The sequence below is a fragment of the Dicentrarchus labrax genome, unplaced genomic scaffold (genome assembly GCF_905237075.1).
Source record: "Dicentrarchus labrax unplaced genomic scaffold, dlabrax2021, whole genome shotgun sequence".
Classification (NCBI taxonomy): domain Eukaryota; kingdom Metazoa; phylum Chordata; class Actinopteri; family Moronidae; genus Dicentrarchus; species Dicentrarchus labrax.
Genome location: NW_026136704.1, coordinates 17,126,298 through 17,147,404, shown reverse-complemented (window position 1 = coordinate 17,147,404; position 21,107 = coordinate 17,126,298). Strand labels below are relative to the sequence as shown.

Sequence of the window (21,107 nt, the reverse complement as noted above, 5' to 3'; positions counted from 1 at the left end):
GCAGTGCAGTTTGTTCAAGTCAAAGAGACAACAGAAGAACAAAAAAAGAAATGAAAAAGAAATGAAAAAAGGAGGAGAGGAGGTGGTGGTGGGGTTGTGGAGGAAACAGATGGAGGAGAGAAAATTGGGGTGGTAGGGAACATCTCAAAAAAGAGGAAGAAAGCAAACAACAGGAGGGCAGACACTCACATGATGAGTGGGCTCTACCAGTGAGGCGGTACGTAGCTGTACCCAGGTGTCCCTTGGGGCCTGTAGGTTGGCACAGTAACTGGGTGTCCTCCAATCTGGGGGTGCTGGGGCGTTGTCAGCAGGGTCCCTACAGGAAGTTAACAACACCATTAATGAGCTTTAGCAATTTGTGAATCCATCTGCTGAACAGGCTTGGTTTGTCCTTTCTCTGTGGTTGTGATCATTGTATATAATGGACTTTAGCATGTAGCATTTTCATACATTATTGCTACAGATTTCTTCAACCATTGTGGTACATTTCCCCTTTTTTGAGCATTTTAGCAACTGTGACAATTTACACTTAACTACCTAATTTGTACATATACAATTAACCCTGAAGGTAGACTAAATAACAGAATGAATGTAAGAAATCCATTTATACTTGAGCTGTTTATAATGATTACTTTGCTTTATTTATAGTCTGTTCTTTTATGATATATGGGCCGGACCATGGCCAAGCACATAAACCTATTCAACCTAATACAAGTCAAAACAAAAGGGCTGGGGCTCACAGACATTCAGAGAGCAAAGGAAAGTAGAAACATGTCTGTATAAGAGCAAGAAATTCCAGCATAAATAAATGATCACAGTTCACAAGGGAGAACAGAGAGTCAGCATGTCAAAACTGAAAGAAATAGTAATGAGTGGTTCTGGTCCTACCTGCACTCATGGCCATGGTTGTCCCAGCTACCATCCCCATGGCAGCCATGCCGTTGTTGCGGGGAGCAGGTACAGGGACGGGTGCGGGGTAGAGGGCTGTAGAGGGGATGCTGTTAGGCTGCACCACGGTGGTGTGATGGATCACATGTGGCTGAGCCGCATACACTGGCTGGGTATAATACGCTCCCTGTCAGGATGAATACAGGAAAGGGTTGGCGAGGTGGTGTGTGTGTGTGTGTGTGTGTGTGTGTGTGTGTGTGTGTGTGTGTGTGTGTGTGTGTGTGTGTATAAAGCTTAGTACAACATGTATTTATGTTTATTTGAAGGAAGTCTGAGAATATGGTTTAACTACTCATGTTCATTTTCCACTGCAGGAACATAAGTAGACAGAAAACATTCACACTACTTTTCCATCTCCCTTCCTGCTTCTGCTCTTTTCTTTTCAACCTATTTAACCATTAAAGAGATCTATAGCATCAAATTAGAAAAGAACAAAATGATGGCCCTGCAGACTTATTGTTAATTATATATATATCATACATACATACATATATATATTAATTATATTAACATTGCAACAATACAATACAAAACAACCCGTTGCTTATATTCATAGAATTCTACACTCTTGATTAAACGACAGTTCATTTAATGGCATTTAAACATAACAGAACTGACAGTGGCTTGTTTTCTAATCTAATTGATTCTTGAACAGGAAATTCTCTTTCCAGTCATTTCATCCACACACTGAACATAATACAGGGTCTGAATCAAAGCTCCATCACTGCAGCCTGAAGGGATAAAATGTTATGTAAAGGACAATTCTGCCAGAAAGGAGACGTGACCCAAATGCAAAAGTTGTTTTAAAGCAAAGATGACAGACCATTTGCATCTGTAAAATTGCTTCACCTGATTGTGTTCATATGCTGTAAAGTGTAATCAACCACCCAGACAACCTGAGCACATTTACGGTGGTGATTAAGTTAAATGGCACCGCCAACTAAACAGGTGCGACGCAACAAATCTGATCAACATTTTTTAGTAGCAAAGTACAGACTGTGCCTGCGAGGTAATGTCAGTTTTAATTCAATTTACTCACCTGTGCGTATATGTTCTGCTGAGGGTAGGCACTGCGGATGGGGTACATCGCTGTTTGGTATGGGGTTGGGGTCGGGGTGTAGGGAGGGGGTGCTCCATTTGATTGAGTGGGGGGCACTTTGTATGGGGTGCCTGCTGAAGTATATCCTAAAAAACAGTCAAAAGAAAAGGAGGGGAGAAAGGAAGGAGGATTTAGAAATAAATGACAATAGAGCAACCCGCAATATTTAATAACTGATGAGATTTTGTTGTCTTACACCTTCGGTAACTGATTTTATGGCTATTTGTGGGCAGAGCAACACTGTAAACAAAACACTGACACAGTATCACCTGTAAGTTGATATGGGGAACTTTTTGGGAAATTATTTATTTACACATCTGCCAGAAACAAAGCAACATTAGCATTTATTTGGAGTTTAGTCAATTCTTCCTTTAGCTCCATTTTAGTCTCCACCTACTCCTGAGGGAAACATGTAGCTGCTTAAAGCTCCACTACCACTTTGTTTGCCGTTTGGTGCTGGACAAGTAGCATACGAGGTTTTCAGAGCTTTTTCACTGAAAACAGCTCCCGGCTGCATCTGGAATCCAATGCTGATAAGAGCCGTGAGTGAACGAAAACATTCAAATTGCCAGTAGTCTGTAAAACCAAAACAATGACCTTTAAGATGCTGAAACGCTTTGAAGAGCTGAGGGGTTTGTGACTATAATCAACCTCTCTCTCATACAAGTAGTCATGTGATCCATTATTAATAAATATTGATTATAGCAGCTTTTTATAGAAGTTTTTATAGAATATAATGCAAATACTCTAATTGAGGTTCTTAGTAAGGTCTTTTTACTGTTAAATACTGTCTTTAGATACAACATGTTTAGCTATGTTAGATGTGGACCAGTACAAACCAAATTTGTAACATACACAATCATACCAATTTGTCTCAAAAACACACTTTTACCAACAGTTTATTTCAAGTTTCAGTCGACTGACAGAGGAGTTATCTGCAACTTATCTGCTTTAAGTCCTTTTTAAAGCAAAGATACCCAACACTAGACTGCTCCGTCTGCTTTTTCTTGTCTTAAATTATAGTAAGTTGAATATTCAGGGGTTTTGGAACGTTGCCATAAAATAAACAAGACATTAAATGACGTTACCTTGACCTCTGGGGAAATGTTGTGACATTTAATGGCTTGTTTTGCCGTTTTCTCTCTCTTTTTTTTAATCCTTTCATAAAGAAAATATTTGGGAGATGACTCAATAATGAAAACAATCTTTAGCTGCACTCTTATTGCAACGTTTTGTTTTATTTTTTACATGTTTTGCATTTCCTACAAAAACCACCAGATGGGGGGCTAGTGCTGTCTTTTAATGGGGCTTGCATCTCAAAACAATACAGTAAAGGGTTTGTTGGTCTAAAAACGCATCATTTAGCCAGTCTTATCATGATCTTTGAAGACTGCTTTCTGCATTGTTTACTGCTGAGGAAAGCATTTGTGAGGTCTATCTATATGCATATACATAGAGTATATTCAGTCAAGGAACCTACCATCCTCAGTGGCACCTTTTAAAACCTCCACAAATGTTCTAAGTGTAGTGACTATTTAACTGTCACTACACTGAAAAAAAAAGGTTGAAAAACACAAGATCTCCTGTAGGACAGTGAGGGCATCTGGTTCAGACCACCGCATTAACGTCTACTGGTAACTGGGCTCTGCTCTGTGGGGTGCAGTACCTCTGAACCGCCACTCGGAGGAGCCTGAAGGTCAAACATGCTACTAGCTAGTTGCTGCTGCGGAGCTTATGAAAGCGCTTCTCGCACAAGGACAAGGGAACAAAGAGATGCTGGAGCTGCTATGTGTGTCTGAAAGTGTGTGTGTGTGTGTGTGTGTGTGTGTGTGTGTGTGTGTGTGCGCGCATACTATTGCACACATTCTTTGCTCTAACATGGATGCAGGGCATTAGAGGACAATGGTGTGTGACAATCACACAAAAGCCCTGCTGATAGAAAACAGTTTGACTATTCAATGGTCTTGAGAAATAATGACATTGACCAAGACATGTTTCTAATCAGCCCACAGCTGCGTTGTCTGGAGGTTGATTTTTGTCTAGGACACAAAACAAAATCTCAAGAATTTAATTTCACCATACATTAAGCACTGAATGAAAAGAATTTCAGATTTAAAGAAAGGCTCAATAATCAGGTTCAAGTCTTTTGTTGGAACAAAGCTGGGCGAGCTTTGCCAAAGCATACCTGATATTTTGTTAGACTTCCAAAAGATAAAACCATACTGGGGGAGGGGACGGGAGTAAAGGGGCTTCAAACGCAGCACAAATGAGATCTACAAACCCATCCTGCCTTGGTAGGATACTTAAAATTCAGGGGAATAGGACACAATTCAAGTATCTATCCGTCACCATGTTCAGAACATCTCATCTTTTATCTGCTCATGCTGATTAATACTTCACAAATGTTTTTATTTAGGTGATTATCTACTTAATGCTTTCCAAGACAATTTTTTTTTAAATTTTGAGACATTCACTCAGATAATACCAGTTATTCCCATGGATTTTATTGTTCTTTTCATTCTTTTATCAATTTACCATCCAATCCCTCTGACCAGAACCACCTAAATATCAACTTTATTATTATAACTTTTATTGTAAAACAAAACATCTGATTGATTGCAAATTAATATTACTCCTCATTTTTAGTAAGTTATTTTGATAGGTTTGCCTTTTTGCCACCCTATGGTCAGTTCATTGGTTGCATGCTTTATGTTTTATTTTAATCTCTTTTGTATAAGCCCCTTTCTCCTTGCACATGGTTTTACAGACTTCTTTGTAAAGATTATACTCAGTTGGAGTACAAAATACACCTCAAATAATCACAAGATCTGAGATAAGCAATGTACTAGTTAAGAATTTGTTTTGGGCTTTTAAATCTTAAATTTTGATGAAATATAATCAAAAATCAGTTGTAACTTTGTCTTCCTAATATTATATCTGCATCTCCAAATAACAGTATTCATGTCAAAGGACAATGAGCCAGAGTGAGATCGCACTGGACTCTGTCTGGGTTTCTAGGCTGAAAAGTTCCAGACCGTCACACTAAACTATCTATATCTATACAGACACAGCAGATCTGGGAAGCACTGAGACAACTGTTATTCCCATCTGCTATGGGGACTAGACACTGAAGCCCAGCAGAGTATGTATCTGCTGCTATAAGACCACTGGCAGCTGTTACTGGCTAGCTTCCCACTCCTTCACCATCAATGCCCTTTATGCTGGGATCCCCACTTATTGCCTTGAGATTATTGCAACCTGTGTGGTGCTCTAAAACAACCTTCTGATTGCTTAAAATATGTTAATATGTATAATTTTTCTAAGCAACGTTTGATTCACACCAAAATGTGAATCACAAATAACTCAGACAAGTTTTAAAAATGCGGGGGAACATTTGCTTTAGGTTATGTATGCATAATAGGCACATAAATTCAGTACAGCTCTGTGGAACAGCAGCAGTAATAGATCATCTGACTTGAAATTAAAATTCCATCAATGTGTAATTTATTCAAAACATTAACGGTTATTCCAGCCTTAACCTAAACACTGACTAACTTTCATTTCACACCAACACATTACTCAACTGCTTCTCAGAATGTGAACTGAATAATCACAATGATTACGCATTAAGCAACATATTTCTTAAAGTTATTCAAAATAAATTGGTGGCACAGTTATTGGTTGTTCAGTATATACTTGAAAGAAATCACAACCAACGGACTAGGAGTAGTCATCATCAGCTTTGGGCTTTGTAGTTATGGTTAACAGCATGATCAATACAAGTTTTACCCAAAAACACATTTAAAAATAAGAAAAATTACAACTTTTACAAGTAACATTTACTTTTTATAATCCAATTAACTTTTAAGACCTGAAGATTACTGGATTTTAGACATTTTAAGACGCACAGACACCCTGAAGAAATTTCTCAATGCCAACAATTAAGATGTTTACACAGATGATGGCTGCTTTATTGTTGTCTATAGCGGTTTGGCTCATGAAATGTGATTTCTTTTCAACAGAAGCCACACGACAATGCTCTTGGCTTTTTAGCTCTGCCTGCATGTTTGTTTTTACTTAATTATTTTCTTATGTTTTACCCCGTTACAATTCTGCTCTGTATTTTACATTTTTCTGTAATAACAAAAAAGGGGCAGGCAGATTTACACACATAATTGTAGTTTGACAGTTAAAAACACAATGTAAATTCAACTGCATATAACCAGTGTGTCTGTGTGACATCCTTTACATAAAACTTCAATGAATCCCCCACACACTGTCTGTCATATTTGTGTTGTGTTTATCGCTGATTTTTTTTCCCTTGAAAAATTACAAACATCCCACTAATTAACTCTCCCAAGGTACTACCTTGTCAAATATAAACAAAGTCATCAAATGGTCTGTCTGTCTGTGTGTGTGTGTGTGTGTGTGTGTGTGTGTGTGTGTGCGTGTGTTTTGAGGCTCACCTGGTGGATACCCAGGACTGCCTGTTTGATAGAGGTTGGGTGTATAGGTGGGAGCCGTGGCAGGATACCCTCCTGGATAGCCTACAGGACATCACAGAGGAGAGAGGAAATATCAGAAACCATAGCTTATAACAAACAGAGAGGACCACAGATACACACAACAAAGACACCCCCCCCCCCACACACACACACACACACACCCCCACCCACACAGGTAGGGCATTTGGTTTGGAGCATGATGTGCACAGATGGTGCTCATTAAAAAAAAATGTCTGCACCAATAACACGCTCGGCTGAATGCGTCTTACATACAGACGAGACACACCTGCCGATATGGTGTGGGAGGAGATAAATTCAGAAACATTAGCAATGCAAGCACACACGTGCAAGGGGGTGCACACGCACACATACTCTTGTGCGTCATCAATTACACATAAAAAAAAACAAAGCACATTTTGACCTGAGAAAAAGCTTTCGCTGATAAAAAAGGTGTGAGTTCGACAGAGCGAGACGAAGAGGGAGGAAGAGAGGAGAATGCAGGAGGAGTTGAGACAGTATGGAAATGAGGAGTGCTGCTCATTGCTTGCTATTATTGGCAGTCGATCTCACAGACTGTTCTGTAGCTTTGAGCCTTTGCTATATCTAGCTTTAAGTGCTGTCTGCTGCTGTAGATACAGCTACAGTCACATGGACTAGGCTGCATGGTAGATTGGTGCAGATATTTATTAGACCTGTGCCACGGGTTGTGTGATGGTTCATTAATCTGTATTACTTTGAGTTTAATATATTTTTATTATTGATTACCCAAAAAATAGGAAGCCTATTCAACATCTTGCCAATGGACTACAGATGAAGAAAGCCTTTTGGCTAATTCTGGCATTTCTTTTACCATGTGTATTTATTAATTTGCACTTTTTCTTCTACCAATAAACTAAACTACTAAAACGTATATTTATATAAAAATTAAGACTACTTTAATGTGGCTCTTTGTCAACATGCTAAAACCATATATGGGTACAACAATTCTCAAAATCCAAAGCTAAATTTAGTGTGCTGTTGTGGATATTTTCAACACAGCAAAAATAAATCCTGAAAAAAATTTATTACGTTTACAATTTAGGACAAAACTCCATAATAGTGCTGAAACTATTAACTACTGATTAAACGATTAGTCAACAAAAACTACTTTATTCATTGATAAATGCTCAGAGTAATATATCCTCTGTTTCCTGCATCTAATTTTTACCGCTTTTCTCTGAATCTAACATTTTGGACTGGAAATTGGGAGTACAACAGTTAATTGTTATAGATTACTCAATATAGTATATGATGCACTAATCAGTTGCGGCCTTAAGCATAATAGTTTAGACTTGAGAATGAGCCAGCTGACTCTTTAACGAGGAGTCTGGCTCATTCTGAATGGTTCCTCAATTGGAAAAATAACAGAGCTCAACAGCTGCAGCACTCCATGGTTCAAAGGATTTCGAACAAAATGTCTGGTGACTTGTTCAATTCATCATATGCACTGATCCAAAGTGTTGCATTAAATGATACAACACAGCAGATGTTGTTACATCCATATAAAACACACAGAAGTAGTATGATTAACAAGGTGTTTTAAGTTCGATATGCATGCGCTTACTGACAAACAGAAAACATCAGTATACACCACCTAGCAAACCGATCACTACCTCACAATTTGTCACTGGGAGCTCATTTAGATGAAGCCATGTTGTGTCTGTATTAAACATCTGTTACCATCTTTTTTTCTTTTTCTTTTTTTTTATCTCATGAGTTGACCTGAGTAACATTCAACATCTGAACTTGACAGAGAGCGGTGGACGATTGGTGAGTTGGCAGTGTTTAACACAGAATCTCAGGGTGTAATGTTGCCTGCCAACTTGGAAATAATCCACTGGAAAACAAGACCCAGTTCACAAAACAACTACATTTACAGTATAATGCAACTCAAAATTGAGATCAACTTAAAAGCCTGAAATTTAGGAACAAACTTCTGAAGGTGATTTTATTAATGAATTTTTTTGAAATCCAAATTAAAATCACAATGCATAATGTTGTATGCTAATCCCTCTCTGTTACATCGTTCCTGGTGATGTCTGTTGGACACAGTGAGTATAGTAAAGATATATCAGAGCTCATATTCAGAAGAAGTAATATACTAGCAGTCAGATTTGCACATATGAAAATCCACTTTCATGGAAGATAAAAGATATCTTAGTTTTGCTCACGGCTGGTGAGCTCAGACAACGAGCTTGCTGTTCCTGCTACGCTGCTCTGGTCAGTGTCGAGGCCACTCGAGGGGGGTCGAGGGGGGGTGTAACAGAGTTGAAGGGTGTAGTTACAATTCAAGTCTGGCAGGAAATAATACCTGAACAACATGCTGCTCCTCAGACTTTGTCAAATGTTCTAGCTTACACGCAAATGTAAAAACTGCACAAGAGTGAAAGCACATAACTGTGAGATACACCAGTACACTTATTGCACTGCACCAAATATTTTCTAATGAATGTACAAGCTTGGTAGTGAATACATAATCTAAACTTCCATCCCTCCTGCAGTCACCTCTGACCTGTAGTTCAAACTTTGCACTGCCTTTTGGAAAAATAAAAGCCTACAGCACATTCAAAGAGATGGAAGAAGAATGGAAGTGAGTGTGATGAGTGTGGAACATATTAACAAAGCACAGAGTAGCTGGTAAAATGACATCATGGAGCAGTCACATTATCCCAGCTTCATGCTTCTGCATCAGGTTAAAAAGATCCCCAGAGACCAAAGTGACTGTATTTTGTGGTATATTACAGTATAGCGGAACAAATCTAACCAGCTGACTTGATGTCAAAATTTGGAGCTGCTATTCAAAATTCACACAGGCAAGAGTCTATGCTTCTCTGGCTTTGTCTCAAGTATATCTGGTCACAGTGTTTAACCTAATGTTACACAAGAGACTGAGACTAGCTCTTTGTCCGAGATCATGTGCTTTTTAACAGAAGCTTTTATGACCTGTGTTCTTCCATCTTCTCTATGTATGTCATCAACCTGTTCTTTACCTACTGCACTGAAAGCCAGTGTGTGTGTTCAACTAAAAGCTCTAAACAATTACATCTTTAGGTTCAGGTTCACTCTGCTTCCTCAGAGGGAGATTGATCCAGTGAAGTTGTCCTTAACATCAGTCACTGTGTGCCTATTATCTCATACCTTCCTTTTCCTTGTATCCAACAATGTCTATCCAGAATCAACTCCCGCTTGCACTGAAAATGCCAGGAAGGTTAATATCTTTTTTTTTTTTTTTTTACTAGTTTGTATTTTATCACTTTATCGTACACAACTTCTCTGGAAACTACATTGCTGCATAGAGAATCACAATTTCTGATTTTCTGACTGACTTCTGTGAGCTCTTCTCTATTGCAGCAACCATATGTTGTTTGTGAGGCATAGTATAAAGGCTTTGCTCAAATGCCCACTAAGTACATTTTGTCTTCTGAAACGCATTCTATATACTGTGGGAAAAAAAGGGCGTAGTCTTCTATGCTAAAATTGCACAACAACAATATGGATTTAGCATCCTATTTTGTAAGCGCAATTATGGTTTTACAGTCTGATGGTGCAACACTACTAAGCTATTGTTCTGGTAGAGTTTGATTTCTAAGGTGCGTTGTGAAGCACGTGCTGGATTTACCATTTGTTGCCAGTTAATAAATCGGTAAATGTAAATGTGAACAACATGGTGGCAACGGAGTGGAGAAAAGATGGGGCAAATAAGCAAAAGCCACTAAAGCTGGATGCACGACAGGCCGGTCAATCAAACCCTACTGCTCTTTTAATCTTGATATTTTCCAACTAGAAACAAAAAAAACCACCTGAAATTACTTTACCAATTATAACCTATAGATTAATAAAAAATAAATAAAAAAGATTGTCAATTGAACAATTGTCAATGTAATAGAACTTTTGGGAGCATGAAGAAGTCATTAGCAGAACTGTCTCTCACTGACTCAGTAGTGCTGTTTTCTCACTTGCAGCCATCATTAAAAACATGTTTACAGTGGATGATAAATTTGTACGTCTTACCTGCAAAGGCCATGTTCTTAGGGTGACATGTGTAATGTTGCCTGCCAACTTGAAAATAATCCACTGGAAAACAAGACCCAGTTCACAAAACAACTAATTTTTACAATATAATGCTATAATGCAAAAAATTGAGACCAACTTAAAAGGCTGAAATTTAGGAAGCCTATTTTTGAAGGTGATTTTGTTAATAATTTTGTTGAAATCCAAATTAAAATCACAATCAACAATGTTGTATGCTAATCCCTCTCTGTTACATCGTTCCTGGTGATGTCTGCTAGTCAGAGTGAGTATAGTAAAGATATATCAGGGCTCATATACTAGCAGTCAGATTTGCGGATATGAAAATCCACTTTCATGGAAGATTTTTATCTTAGTTTTTGCTCACGGCTGGTCAGCTCTGACAACGAGCTCGCTGTTCCTGCTACACTGCTCTGATCAGTCTGTCAATCACTCGGGTCAGTGTCGAGGCCACGCCACCTAAAGTCACTATCCTTTGCAGCTTTCTGATGCATTTTTTAAAATTTGCTGAGAGGGAAGGAGGTAACAGAATTGAAGGGTGTAGTTACACTTCAAGTCTGGCAGGAATTAATACCTGAAAAACATGCTGCTCCTCAGACTTTGTCAAATGTTCTAGTTTACATGCAAATGTAAAACTAAACAAGAGTGAAAGCACATAACTGCGAGATACACCAGTACTCTTATTGCACTGCACCAAATATTATTAAATATATTATTAATTTGTAAAAAAAAAAAATGTAAACGTGAACAACATGGTGGCAACAAGTGAAGCAAAGATGGGGCAAGTAAGCAAAAACCACTCGAGCTGGATGGACGACAGGACTGTCAATCAAACCCTATTGCTCTTTTAATCTTGAATTTTTTTTCTAGAACCAAAAAAAAAAACCTGAAATTAGCTTTACTAATTATAACCTATTTATTAAAAAAAGAAGGTGTTTTCTTACCGGACAATTGTCAATCTAGTAGAACTTTTGGGAGTATTGAGAAGTCATTAGCAGAACTGTCTTTCACTGACTCAGCAGTGCTGTTTTCTCACTTGCAGCCATCATTAAAAACATGTTTACAGTGGATGATAAATGTGTACGTCTTACCTGTAAAGGCCATGTTCTTAGGGTTTCCATATGGAGTGCCAGGCTGAACGGGGCTGTAGACTGGATTCATAGCTGAAGATAACCTGTTCTTACTGAGAAAGCGAGAAACAGAAAGTGTGGCAAAGAGGGGGATAAGAGAAGACAGAAGAAAAATGGAAGGGAGAGAGACGTAAGCCATGTAAATCAGAAAGAAACGTTTTACGATTATCAAGCATACGCACACACGCACATTAATCCCAAACTCAGGTTCTTAAGGCGATATATCCAGCTGAAGCATTTTTCCAGCATGCAAAAAATAAATAAATAAATCACGCCCGTGAATCTTCACCCTCAAGTAGGCTCAACATAAGACATGTATTTAAAAACTGCTGCTGGAATAAAAAAAAGGCACAAGTACTGACAGGAAAGCACAAGGACACATGGATCCACTGAAAATAATGGGTTGGTTTCCTGTGTGGCATTAAATACAGCTAGCTAATTGTTGCCTTATTTTCACTACTTCGCCAATAAAGGCAGGGCGAGCACTACCAGCCTGGTTTCCACTACAGGACTGAGCGGAGGAGTGGTCACAGAAACCTTAAGGTGCTGGAAATGATTGGGGCGAAGGTGCCCATTAACGGAGCCATTTATACTACATCTCCCGTAAGGCATCTTTCTCCAAGGGTCTCCCATTGTAGACGAGAAATGCTCCTCTATTGTTCCAACTTACCTGATCCTTGAGAATATGGGCATGGGGAAATCGTGTACATGTGTGTGTGAGTGTGCATGCGTGCCCCGTACCTCTTGTGCGTGTCTGGTTGATACATGAAACTGAATTTGTCTGTGGGATGCCCGCTCGCCATTCTTGCTGTATGCAAATGAGGAAGGAGTGGAAGTGGATATGCAAATCTGAAATTAAAACAGCGAGAGGTCATGATTACAACGAACACAGGAGAAGGAAAAAATTAAAATAAAATAAAATAAACAGCAAAAAGCAAGCACCAGTGCAACAGCAAATGGTTAGTGACAGCAGCAGGGGGACAGTGATTTAGACGGCGTGTTTGAGTGAGTGTTTGTGGTAACTGCTGTGTCTTTAGCCACCAATAAATGCATTTAAATAACTGTGCTAAATACAAAACACTGCATGGAATTTATGCAAATATTGTGAAAAATTGACTGTTTGCATCTGTTGTGTGCACAAACTCTCTTATGCCATCAGTTGTCTATGTGTACTTAGGTTGTTTCTAGCAGTACTGGCAGGTGAAATAGCCTTGTGTATGTAGGGCCTATGTGACGTGTCCAAGAGAAACTGAGGTATGAGTGTATACGTATATATACATATGTAATGTGTGTATAGAACATCAAATACAAGCAGCAAAGCAAACATTAAGACAGCCAAATGAAAAAGCATAACACACCCAGTGAGCGGGCAAAGTGACGGAAAGCAAAACAATAGGACGGAGAACAAAACATAGTACAAATAGGCCAGATCTCGCACCGTGAGTAAGCATGATCCAGTACACACATGAGCCAAAACCACAAGAGCATTGCACAAACACAGAGCGGAAGAGCTGAGGAATAAATAAAGAGAGGAAAGGTGTGTGTGTACGTGTGTGTGTGTGTGTGTGAGAGATGCATGTTATTTGCATTCATGTGTATCGTGTGTTGATTTTCGCTTCCGTTTCTGAAGGAGATGGGTCCTGGTTGTGCGATGGCAGTGATCAGGCCAGTTCTGTCTGGTTTTTATGTGTGGCTGTCGTGCGCCTTGTAGAAGACAGCGTGAAATATGCTGTGGCAAGCTCTCTGTACACAGCACATCACCCACCCATTTACCATGTACAGACTGTCAAAATTAATCTGTATAATTCCGCTTCCTGTAGATTTATACATTTGTGAATTGGACTGTACCAAAAGACACATTTCCAACTTCAATCTGACCGATCCATCCTGGCCTGTTGTTCATGGCTGGTAAATAAATCCTTTAGATGACTAGAGTTTTGCTGTCATAATTCCTAGGTACAATCTGTACGGCGGTGATGCCAAACAGCACCAAGTGACACTTCACCAATTAGGCAAGGAGGCATTTCAATGCTCTGTCCAGGAACGCTGACGTCAATACGCCCAAACACACTTAAAAACTGAATGTGAGCTCAAAACACATGGGTGCAGTTGCTTTCTAGTTGTTTTTGCAAATTAATTCCTTGCAACACACATATGCATGCCCCCCCCAAAAAACGAACAAAAACCTGTGTGTTAGTGGGTGTGTAACAAAAAAATAGCGGGGATATGTCAACTCTGGTTCATTACTCATATCTCATAACAAAAAAATGTCCCTGGGGAACTGATTTACCTATTTCCGAACACATCTTGCACTACATTCCTCATTAATCTGTTGTATCTGCTGTGCTTTAATTCCTTCCTCTAGGACTACTCTGCCTCCCACCTTTCATTCCTCTCTGCCTCTCTTCTTCCTTTTATTTATCATTAGATTTCTCCACCTCAGTTAATCAGTGCATCTACATGCAAACGTCTGATTATTAACAAGATTAAAAGCAAAACAGAAACATTATTGCGACTGCCACATTTAAATGAAACAGCTTAACTGGATTACCTTAAAAATACAATGACTGATTTTTCCAAAATGCTTTCAAAGTAAGGAATTATCAGGGCAGATCAATTATTGGCTGCTAATGTGAAATTTGTATTATATCGGGAAAATTACATTACAGCTGATTAATTATCAGTCAATAATAATAATAATTCTCGTTTATATGCAAAAAATGAGTTAAAAGTTAACATGCAATAATAACACTGCTATCCAACGTTTGGAGGTTTAAACACAAAGATCGATAGTGTTTTTGAGAATTGTTACAATATCACAAAACAAAATATCACAATACTCAAGTAACTATATTTTTCTTACAGCCCTAGTCAACATACTAAAATGCTCACAATGACAATGTTAACATACTGAAGTGAGAATACCAACAACTGGTATTAAACACTTAAAACAAGATAGAGCTAAGACTGAAGTGATTAGATTTGCAGGTATTTTGTCATAAATCAACGTGCTGGATAAATTGACCTGATAATGGTGCGAGATGAAAAGTTAAAAAGGATCCCCAAAGTTATTATTACAATTCATCCTGAGGGCAACATGAATGTCTGTACTGAATTTCCTGCAAATCCATCAAATAGGTGTTGATACAATTAACTTTAAACCACAAATGTTAACCTGCAGGTCACGCCGGAGAAGTCATTAGGACTCATTCTCTGGGGATCAAGAGAAGAGAAGATCACGATCCATCCAATAGTTACAATTTCAGGGTGTAAAATTAACTTTTTTGTTCACCTGCCAAATGGCTAGTCAGTGTTTACATTTTTAGCTGGTGAGTGAAGCCTATATAAAAGTCACTTGCATATTTTACCAGCATGGTTGGTGCTATTTTTTATTTTTTTACTTTGATTATGATAGAGATGGTTCAGTCCAGGCTGATTTTTATTCCTAAAAATTATGTTTTCTTTTTACATTTTTTTTATTAAAATCTCCATTATTGTCATCATTTTGTTGTAGCCATACTAGCACCATTAGCCAACTTAGTCTTATAATTTGTTTTGAGTTATCTTGTGGCACAAAATTTTCAATAGGCTCTCACAATCCTAGCAGGCGATTATTAAACAAAACCATCAAATCAAAGCTACAACAAGCCATGTAAGCACTATCATCAAATATTACATTAATCGGGGGGGTTCTTCATGTTGTCGCGCACTTGTCTGGAGTGAGGGAACTATGTCCATTAACACATGGACAGGTGGCTAAGCTAACCCTAAGGTCTAATGCTACAAGCACAACACATACCCAATTACAGCTGTGACTGAATAGAGTAAAGACCAGTGTGTTCATCTGTTTCAGCCTGTGTGTGTGTGTGTGTGTGTGTGTGTGTGTGTGTGTGTGTGTGTGTGTGTGTGTGTGTGTGTGTGTGTGTGTGTGTGTAGGCAAAGGTGACAAAAAGTGAATGGATGAGAACAAGAGGGGCACCACAGTGCGTCTAATGAAGGTGTGTGAGGAACAGAGGATGGCAGAGATGCATGTGATGAGTAGGAGGGTCTAACCACAACTCCCTTTGTTTTCAGGGGGAGGTGATGATGAGGCGCTACAGGCTTTCAATTCCTGAAAAAAAAAAAAAAAAAAGCTTCTTTCTAGCCAGAAGACCTTCTGTTCGACAGACCACTATCCATTGTTGTAAAAGACAATTCTCCAGAGGACATTCAGTTAGGACATTTATTTGAAGGACAGAGTGTAAAGATGAGAAGAGGTCTACACATCTCCTCTATTGTGTGGAAGCATTTTAGGCCCTTAAAGCATACTTCATAAAGAAAAGGAATAAAAATCACACACCATATGTTCGGTGGCCTGAAAATGTAATGCTTGCTTAGTGACAGACACCAGCAAACACTAATTGCTGCTGGGCACCTTGGGAATCAAGGGCTTGAGTTGTGAAGTGCAATGAAGTGCTACACCCTTAAAAGGGAACAATTTTAGGAAGTGCACTTATATACCACACTTGAGTCAGACAATATCAGTTCTCTGTGTAGGGTTGCAGATAATGTTCATCATTTCTAATTAATTTATTATTGTGTTCAATTATTTGATTAATCTAGAGCTCAACTTAAAATCATTTTTATTAATCGAGCAATCGTCTGATTATTTTCTCCATTAATCAATTTGTCTATGAAATGTCAGAAAGTAGTAAATACTCAATTTCTCACAATACAAACCTCATTTCCCAGAAGCCTTCAAATGTCTTGTTTGGTCCAAACAACAACACCCCCAAACCACAAAGATAAGACAAAGAAAAGCAGCAAATCCTCACAACTGACAAGCTGGAAGAAAAATTACTTTGGAACAAATAATTGATACATTTCTGTTGCTCAACTAATCGATTAATCGTCTAGTGATTGCAGATCTAGATTAATCAGCCAATAAATGTCTCGTATAATTAAAAATGCACACACAAATTTCTGGAGCTTAACATATTGACTTCAAATCACTCATTGTAAAACATTTACCGTCAAGAACTGTTGAACTGTGCATTTTTGATTTGATTAACTACTTAAAATGATCAGAATCAATCAGATGGCCATCATTCTTATGAATTGTTATTCATTCAAACACACAGGAGAAAAATATATAAATGCTTTGCTAGAATACGTTTTAAAATGGCAGGAAGCAACCATTTAAAGAGCTGATACCACTGAGTACTGCATCTGCATGAACATGCATTCAATTTGTCAAACTGAAGCTTTGTAGTTGAAGTACAGTAGCATTACTGGCATACAAAGATTTTACTGTGAAGGAGCTGCAGGTACATGATGTACACATATGCTGTATATGGCCAGTAGCCACTGAGGGCTAACTGGTCACAAACAGATGGTCTGAATCTAGATTGGCTATTTTTTGTCAGCTACACTACCATTTACACTTATGCCATGAACACATTTTGTGTGAGCTGCTTTTTGTAAGGAATGATTTATCGTTCCTTCCTCAGCTGGAAACAAACAGAACCAACAGCACTGACTTTGAAGACGGCAGGGTTATCTGCAGTATAACATCCTCCATCAGTCAAAGGGCTGCTGCTCACAGGGGACTCAGACAGCGATGATGAAAATGAACATGTGACCCAAAGTATTTTCACTCATCTGCTGACAGCTATTACACCTTTCAGTAGGTATGACAATCAAACCAGTGACCATGGTACCACAATTTTTACTCCAGCCTGCCATCCTCAACATGGAATACAGTTTCACTTCATTTTTTCTCCCTGCTACCCTCCTAGGATACTGCGACAATGAAAAATCATTTCATCCGAAAATTGGATTTGCACTGAAAACTGACACTGCTGCCAAAAGACATCGTGTCCTGTTTTTTTACAATTCTGATTTGACTGGTTTAGTAGTTTCTGTAGGTGGTTTATTATTACCACACTGTCTAAATACTAATGTACACTTATCATTCAAGATTCTTCTCACTTGCTATGGAGCAGCCTTCATGTGACGCATGATAAATGCTGCCATAGCACAACATAACAGTTCAAATATATTGTGTGATACCAAATCACTGAACATACCACAACTAGGGCTGCAGCAAACAATTAATTTTCATTAATGATTAATCTGTTCAATTGTTATTTGTATAAAATGTAAGAAAATTGTGAGAAATAAAAATAATGAATTATAATTCACCAGAGCCAAAGACTTTTTTTTTATCTCCTCAAACATTATGAATGACAAAAAAAAAAAAAGCATCAAATCCTCACTTTTGAGAAGGTGGAATCAGCAAATATTTACCATTTTTGCACAAGTTACAAAATAGTTGCTAGTTATTTTTCTGTCAATCGACTTATCACTTCAGCTACAACCCCTACTACTGATATCAAATTGTATTGGGAGCTCATTTTCTTACACAAGAACACACACACACACATCAGGGATTCATTCACCACTGACTGACATTGTTAAGGAGACCTTTGTGCTCCTGGCTTAACCTGAGTTACTTTTCAGGACTTTGTTAAGCTCAAACTCTATTAGTGGGACTTCATTTGGGCTGAACTCACAAGCTATAGCCTCAAGGCTTCAGTACAAAAAGACAGCTTGCTAGCCTGCATGCTAACAGAGCTGTGTTTTGTGTGTTTTTGTGTGGTGTGGGGTACTTGTGTGTGTGTGTCTCTTTGAATGTTGGGTGTGAGTCAGTAAGGTGACAGACATTGAAGTCTTGCTCCGTATCTTCAAAGTTCACATATTTAATATAAATATGTGCATGTTCAAAACAATAATGTTGGTTCCACTCCATAAAGGGAGATTCCTGTAGCCTAAGGGGACCAGAAGAGGTAATAATGAGGGAAGGATTGTGAAAGAATAAACCACACACACACACACACACACACACACACACACACACACACACACACACACACACACACACACACACACACACACACACACACACACACACACACACACAAAGAGCTACCATTCCTAGAGAACATGTACAATACAACACAACCCCCACACCGACTCTATCCTCCCACATAATACCTCACCAGGCATCTACTCTTTAAGCAACAAATCAAAACCGGTGGGCGTCATCACACTTCAGCACAGGAGAGAATAGAAACGAACAGCTTCTTCTTTTTTTTTTTTTTTTTAATCCCCAGAAAGGCAGCGTTTCACTTGGGTCATATAAGAAGGAAACAGAAAGAAAAGATGTAAGACAATAAACTGCTGAGTGTATTGTGGTGTGTCAATTGTATTTTCTTCCTTACAGACCAATTAATCTTCCAAATACGGTAAATACCTGCCTAGATAATGAGCCACACGTGTAATATACCTACATTAGGTGGGCTGTTACCTATTTGTTGATTTTATTCTATTGCATATTACTGTAGCATCGGTTCACCGTACTGTTGAAAATGTATCTGTAATGGTTAATTGATTGACACCTTTTTTTAAAGCAAACAAATCACAAAATTCACTGGTTCCAGCTTCTCAAATGTGAATGTTTCCTCATCCTTTGTCTCCTACAATAATTAATTGAACCCCTTTGGGTTTTGAACTGACAAAACAAGTTTTCAATTTTTTTACCTTGGGTTCTGGTGAATGTCTTGGACATGTTTCATTGTTTATTTTTACATTTTATTATGAGAAAATCAAGAAAAAGAAAAGCGAAAACGTTTTTTTATAATGAAAATAATTGTTACCTACTGTTACTGTACTACCGACCACTGACAAGTAAAGCTGTATTAAACGTAGTATTTCTCTATTATATCAAATATTCATGGATAGAAAATCTTGTGCTCATGTAGGATAATGAAGCTGATAAAGAAAATAGGTTTTCAGGGCCTTTAATGGAGCAGAAGTCTTAACTGCAGCATGATATCAAACAAAACGGGCCTGAGGGACAGACCATGTAGTGCCTGTGATCACAATCAGAACTGACATTGATAATCAACCACATCCATCTTACGATAATATTCAAAGGCAGTGTGATGGAATCAGAACCCCCCCCCCCACACACACACATAATCAGACCTGCCCTGCAGCAACGAGCTCTTAGCCGCCCAGGGCTATTTTAGATCTAGGACAGCACTATACACTTTGGGACAGCATCTGCCCTTTTCTCTGTGCTGGCTTCCTCCTCTTCTATTCTCCTTTACAAAATCATCTCATCAGTCACACATGGGCCTGCATCTCTGGATTATGTGACAATATTGTGCCGGCCCACTGAAAATGGAAATGTTTTTCATGCGCAAAGCGCCTATACTGTGAATTAAATACCCTTCAACATGATCCATTTATGGAGATTTCTACCCCCGCTGTGGTCCTTGGTTTCTAATACACGCTTAGGAAGAGACGCTGAGGTCAGACTGATGAGCGTCACACTTAGGTTAAGATATCAATACTACACCTCTGTAGAGGTTACTGATGATGTAGCATTGTGTCAATTAAAGAACAGTGGTTATTTTACTCTTGGTATCAGTATGGGTGCTTTAGACATATAATGTAACATTATGATTGGATTATACAGAAAGAAACCTAAAGTTACCCAGTTTATGATTTCAAAGGGTTAATGGCATTACCTTCACTGAGGTTAAAAGGACTAGCGAGGGTGTTGATAAAGTTGTCCCCAACAAAACAAGTCCTTATTTAAGGTGTTAATTAGAGGCTTCTGTATAACTTTCTTTAAAAGGGAGCATCAAGTAATTTGACTTTTAATGAGTTTTCACAGCAACCTGGGAATTATAACATTGATAGTGGGCCTGAACGATACTGGAAACAAGACTAGAGGTCTACCACCATGCTGGTCGCCTAATGAGGCTGTAGCACTAATTTCACACCAGGCAACAAAATTGTTGGATGGATGACAAATGGAGAGAACGGTTTGCCAAGAGATATCTATAGATACTATGTGTGTATCTACCCATGCTGATTGCCTCCATGATAGATGAGCTATTAAAAGCTGCATAATTAGTAAATTAAAAAAAGCTGACTGTCATGTCCATGCATGGTACAAATGCATCTTCAACACTGTGTAATGACAATATAAAAAAGGCACTGATTTATCCCTAGCCTGTTCCAGTAGCTTTCTGTATGCGTGTCTACAAGGCACACTTCCCGCAAGCATCAAAGCTCAAAAGGTGTTCCAAATTATTGACTGCTTGAAAGAGGTGCATCAATTTTTATTGATTACTTAGAAATGCCACATCAACACAATTAAGATGGAAGAGCAAATAACGAGCTACTGTGCAAGGCTGAAACTCTCGTGTTGTCACTAGTTTGATTGATATTTATTACGGAAAAAGGCCACAATCTTGCAAGAAACTTGGGAGAACAATTAAGCACTTAGTTAAGCTTTTGGTT

The 21,107-nt window shown here is 38.5% G+C and overlaps 1 protein-coding gene across 5 annotated transcripts in view; it reads right to left on the bottom strand.

Annotated features, from left to right (window-relative positions):
- The window catches only part of fam168a (family with sequence similarity 168 member A), a 33,248-nt gene that overhangs the window by 5,639 nt on the left and 6,502 nt on the right, over positions 1–21,107 (bottom strand). Inside the window, exons 1-8 of one of the 5 annotated variants that reach the window (XM_051396605.1) lie at positions 15,804–17,797; positions 12,492–12,599; positions 11,712–11,803; positions 10,603–10,665; positions 6,514–6,594; positions 1,988–2,133; positions 889–1,075; positions 190–316 (exon numbers count right to left, since the gene is read on the bottom strand). In XM_051396605.1, the coding sequence (XP_051252565.1) occupies positions 204–316; positions 889–1,075; positions 1,988–2,133; positions 6,514–6,594; positions 10,603–10,665; positions 11,712–11,803; positions 12,492–12,553 (744 nt within the window). In that variant the 5' untranslated portion in view covers positions 12,554–12,599; positions 15,804–17,797 and the 3' untranslated portion in view covers positions 190–203. Of the gene's footprint in view, positions 1–189; positions 317–888; positions 1,076–1,987; positions 2,134–6,513; positions 6,595–10,602; positions 10,666–11,711; positions 11,804–12,491; positions 12,600–15,803; positions 17,798–21,107 lie in introns of those variants that run through there. The other 4 variants (XM_051396604.1, XM_051396608.1, XM_051396606.1 and 1 more) reach the window with 4 other exon arrangements.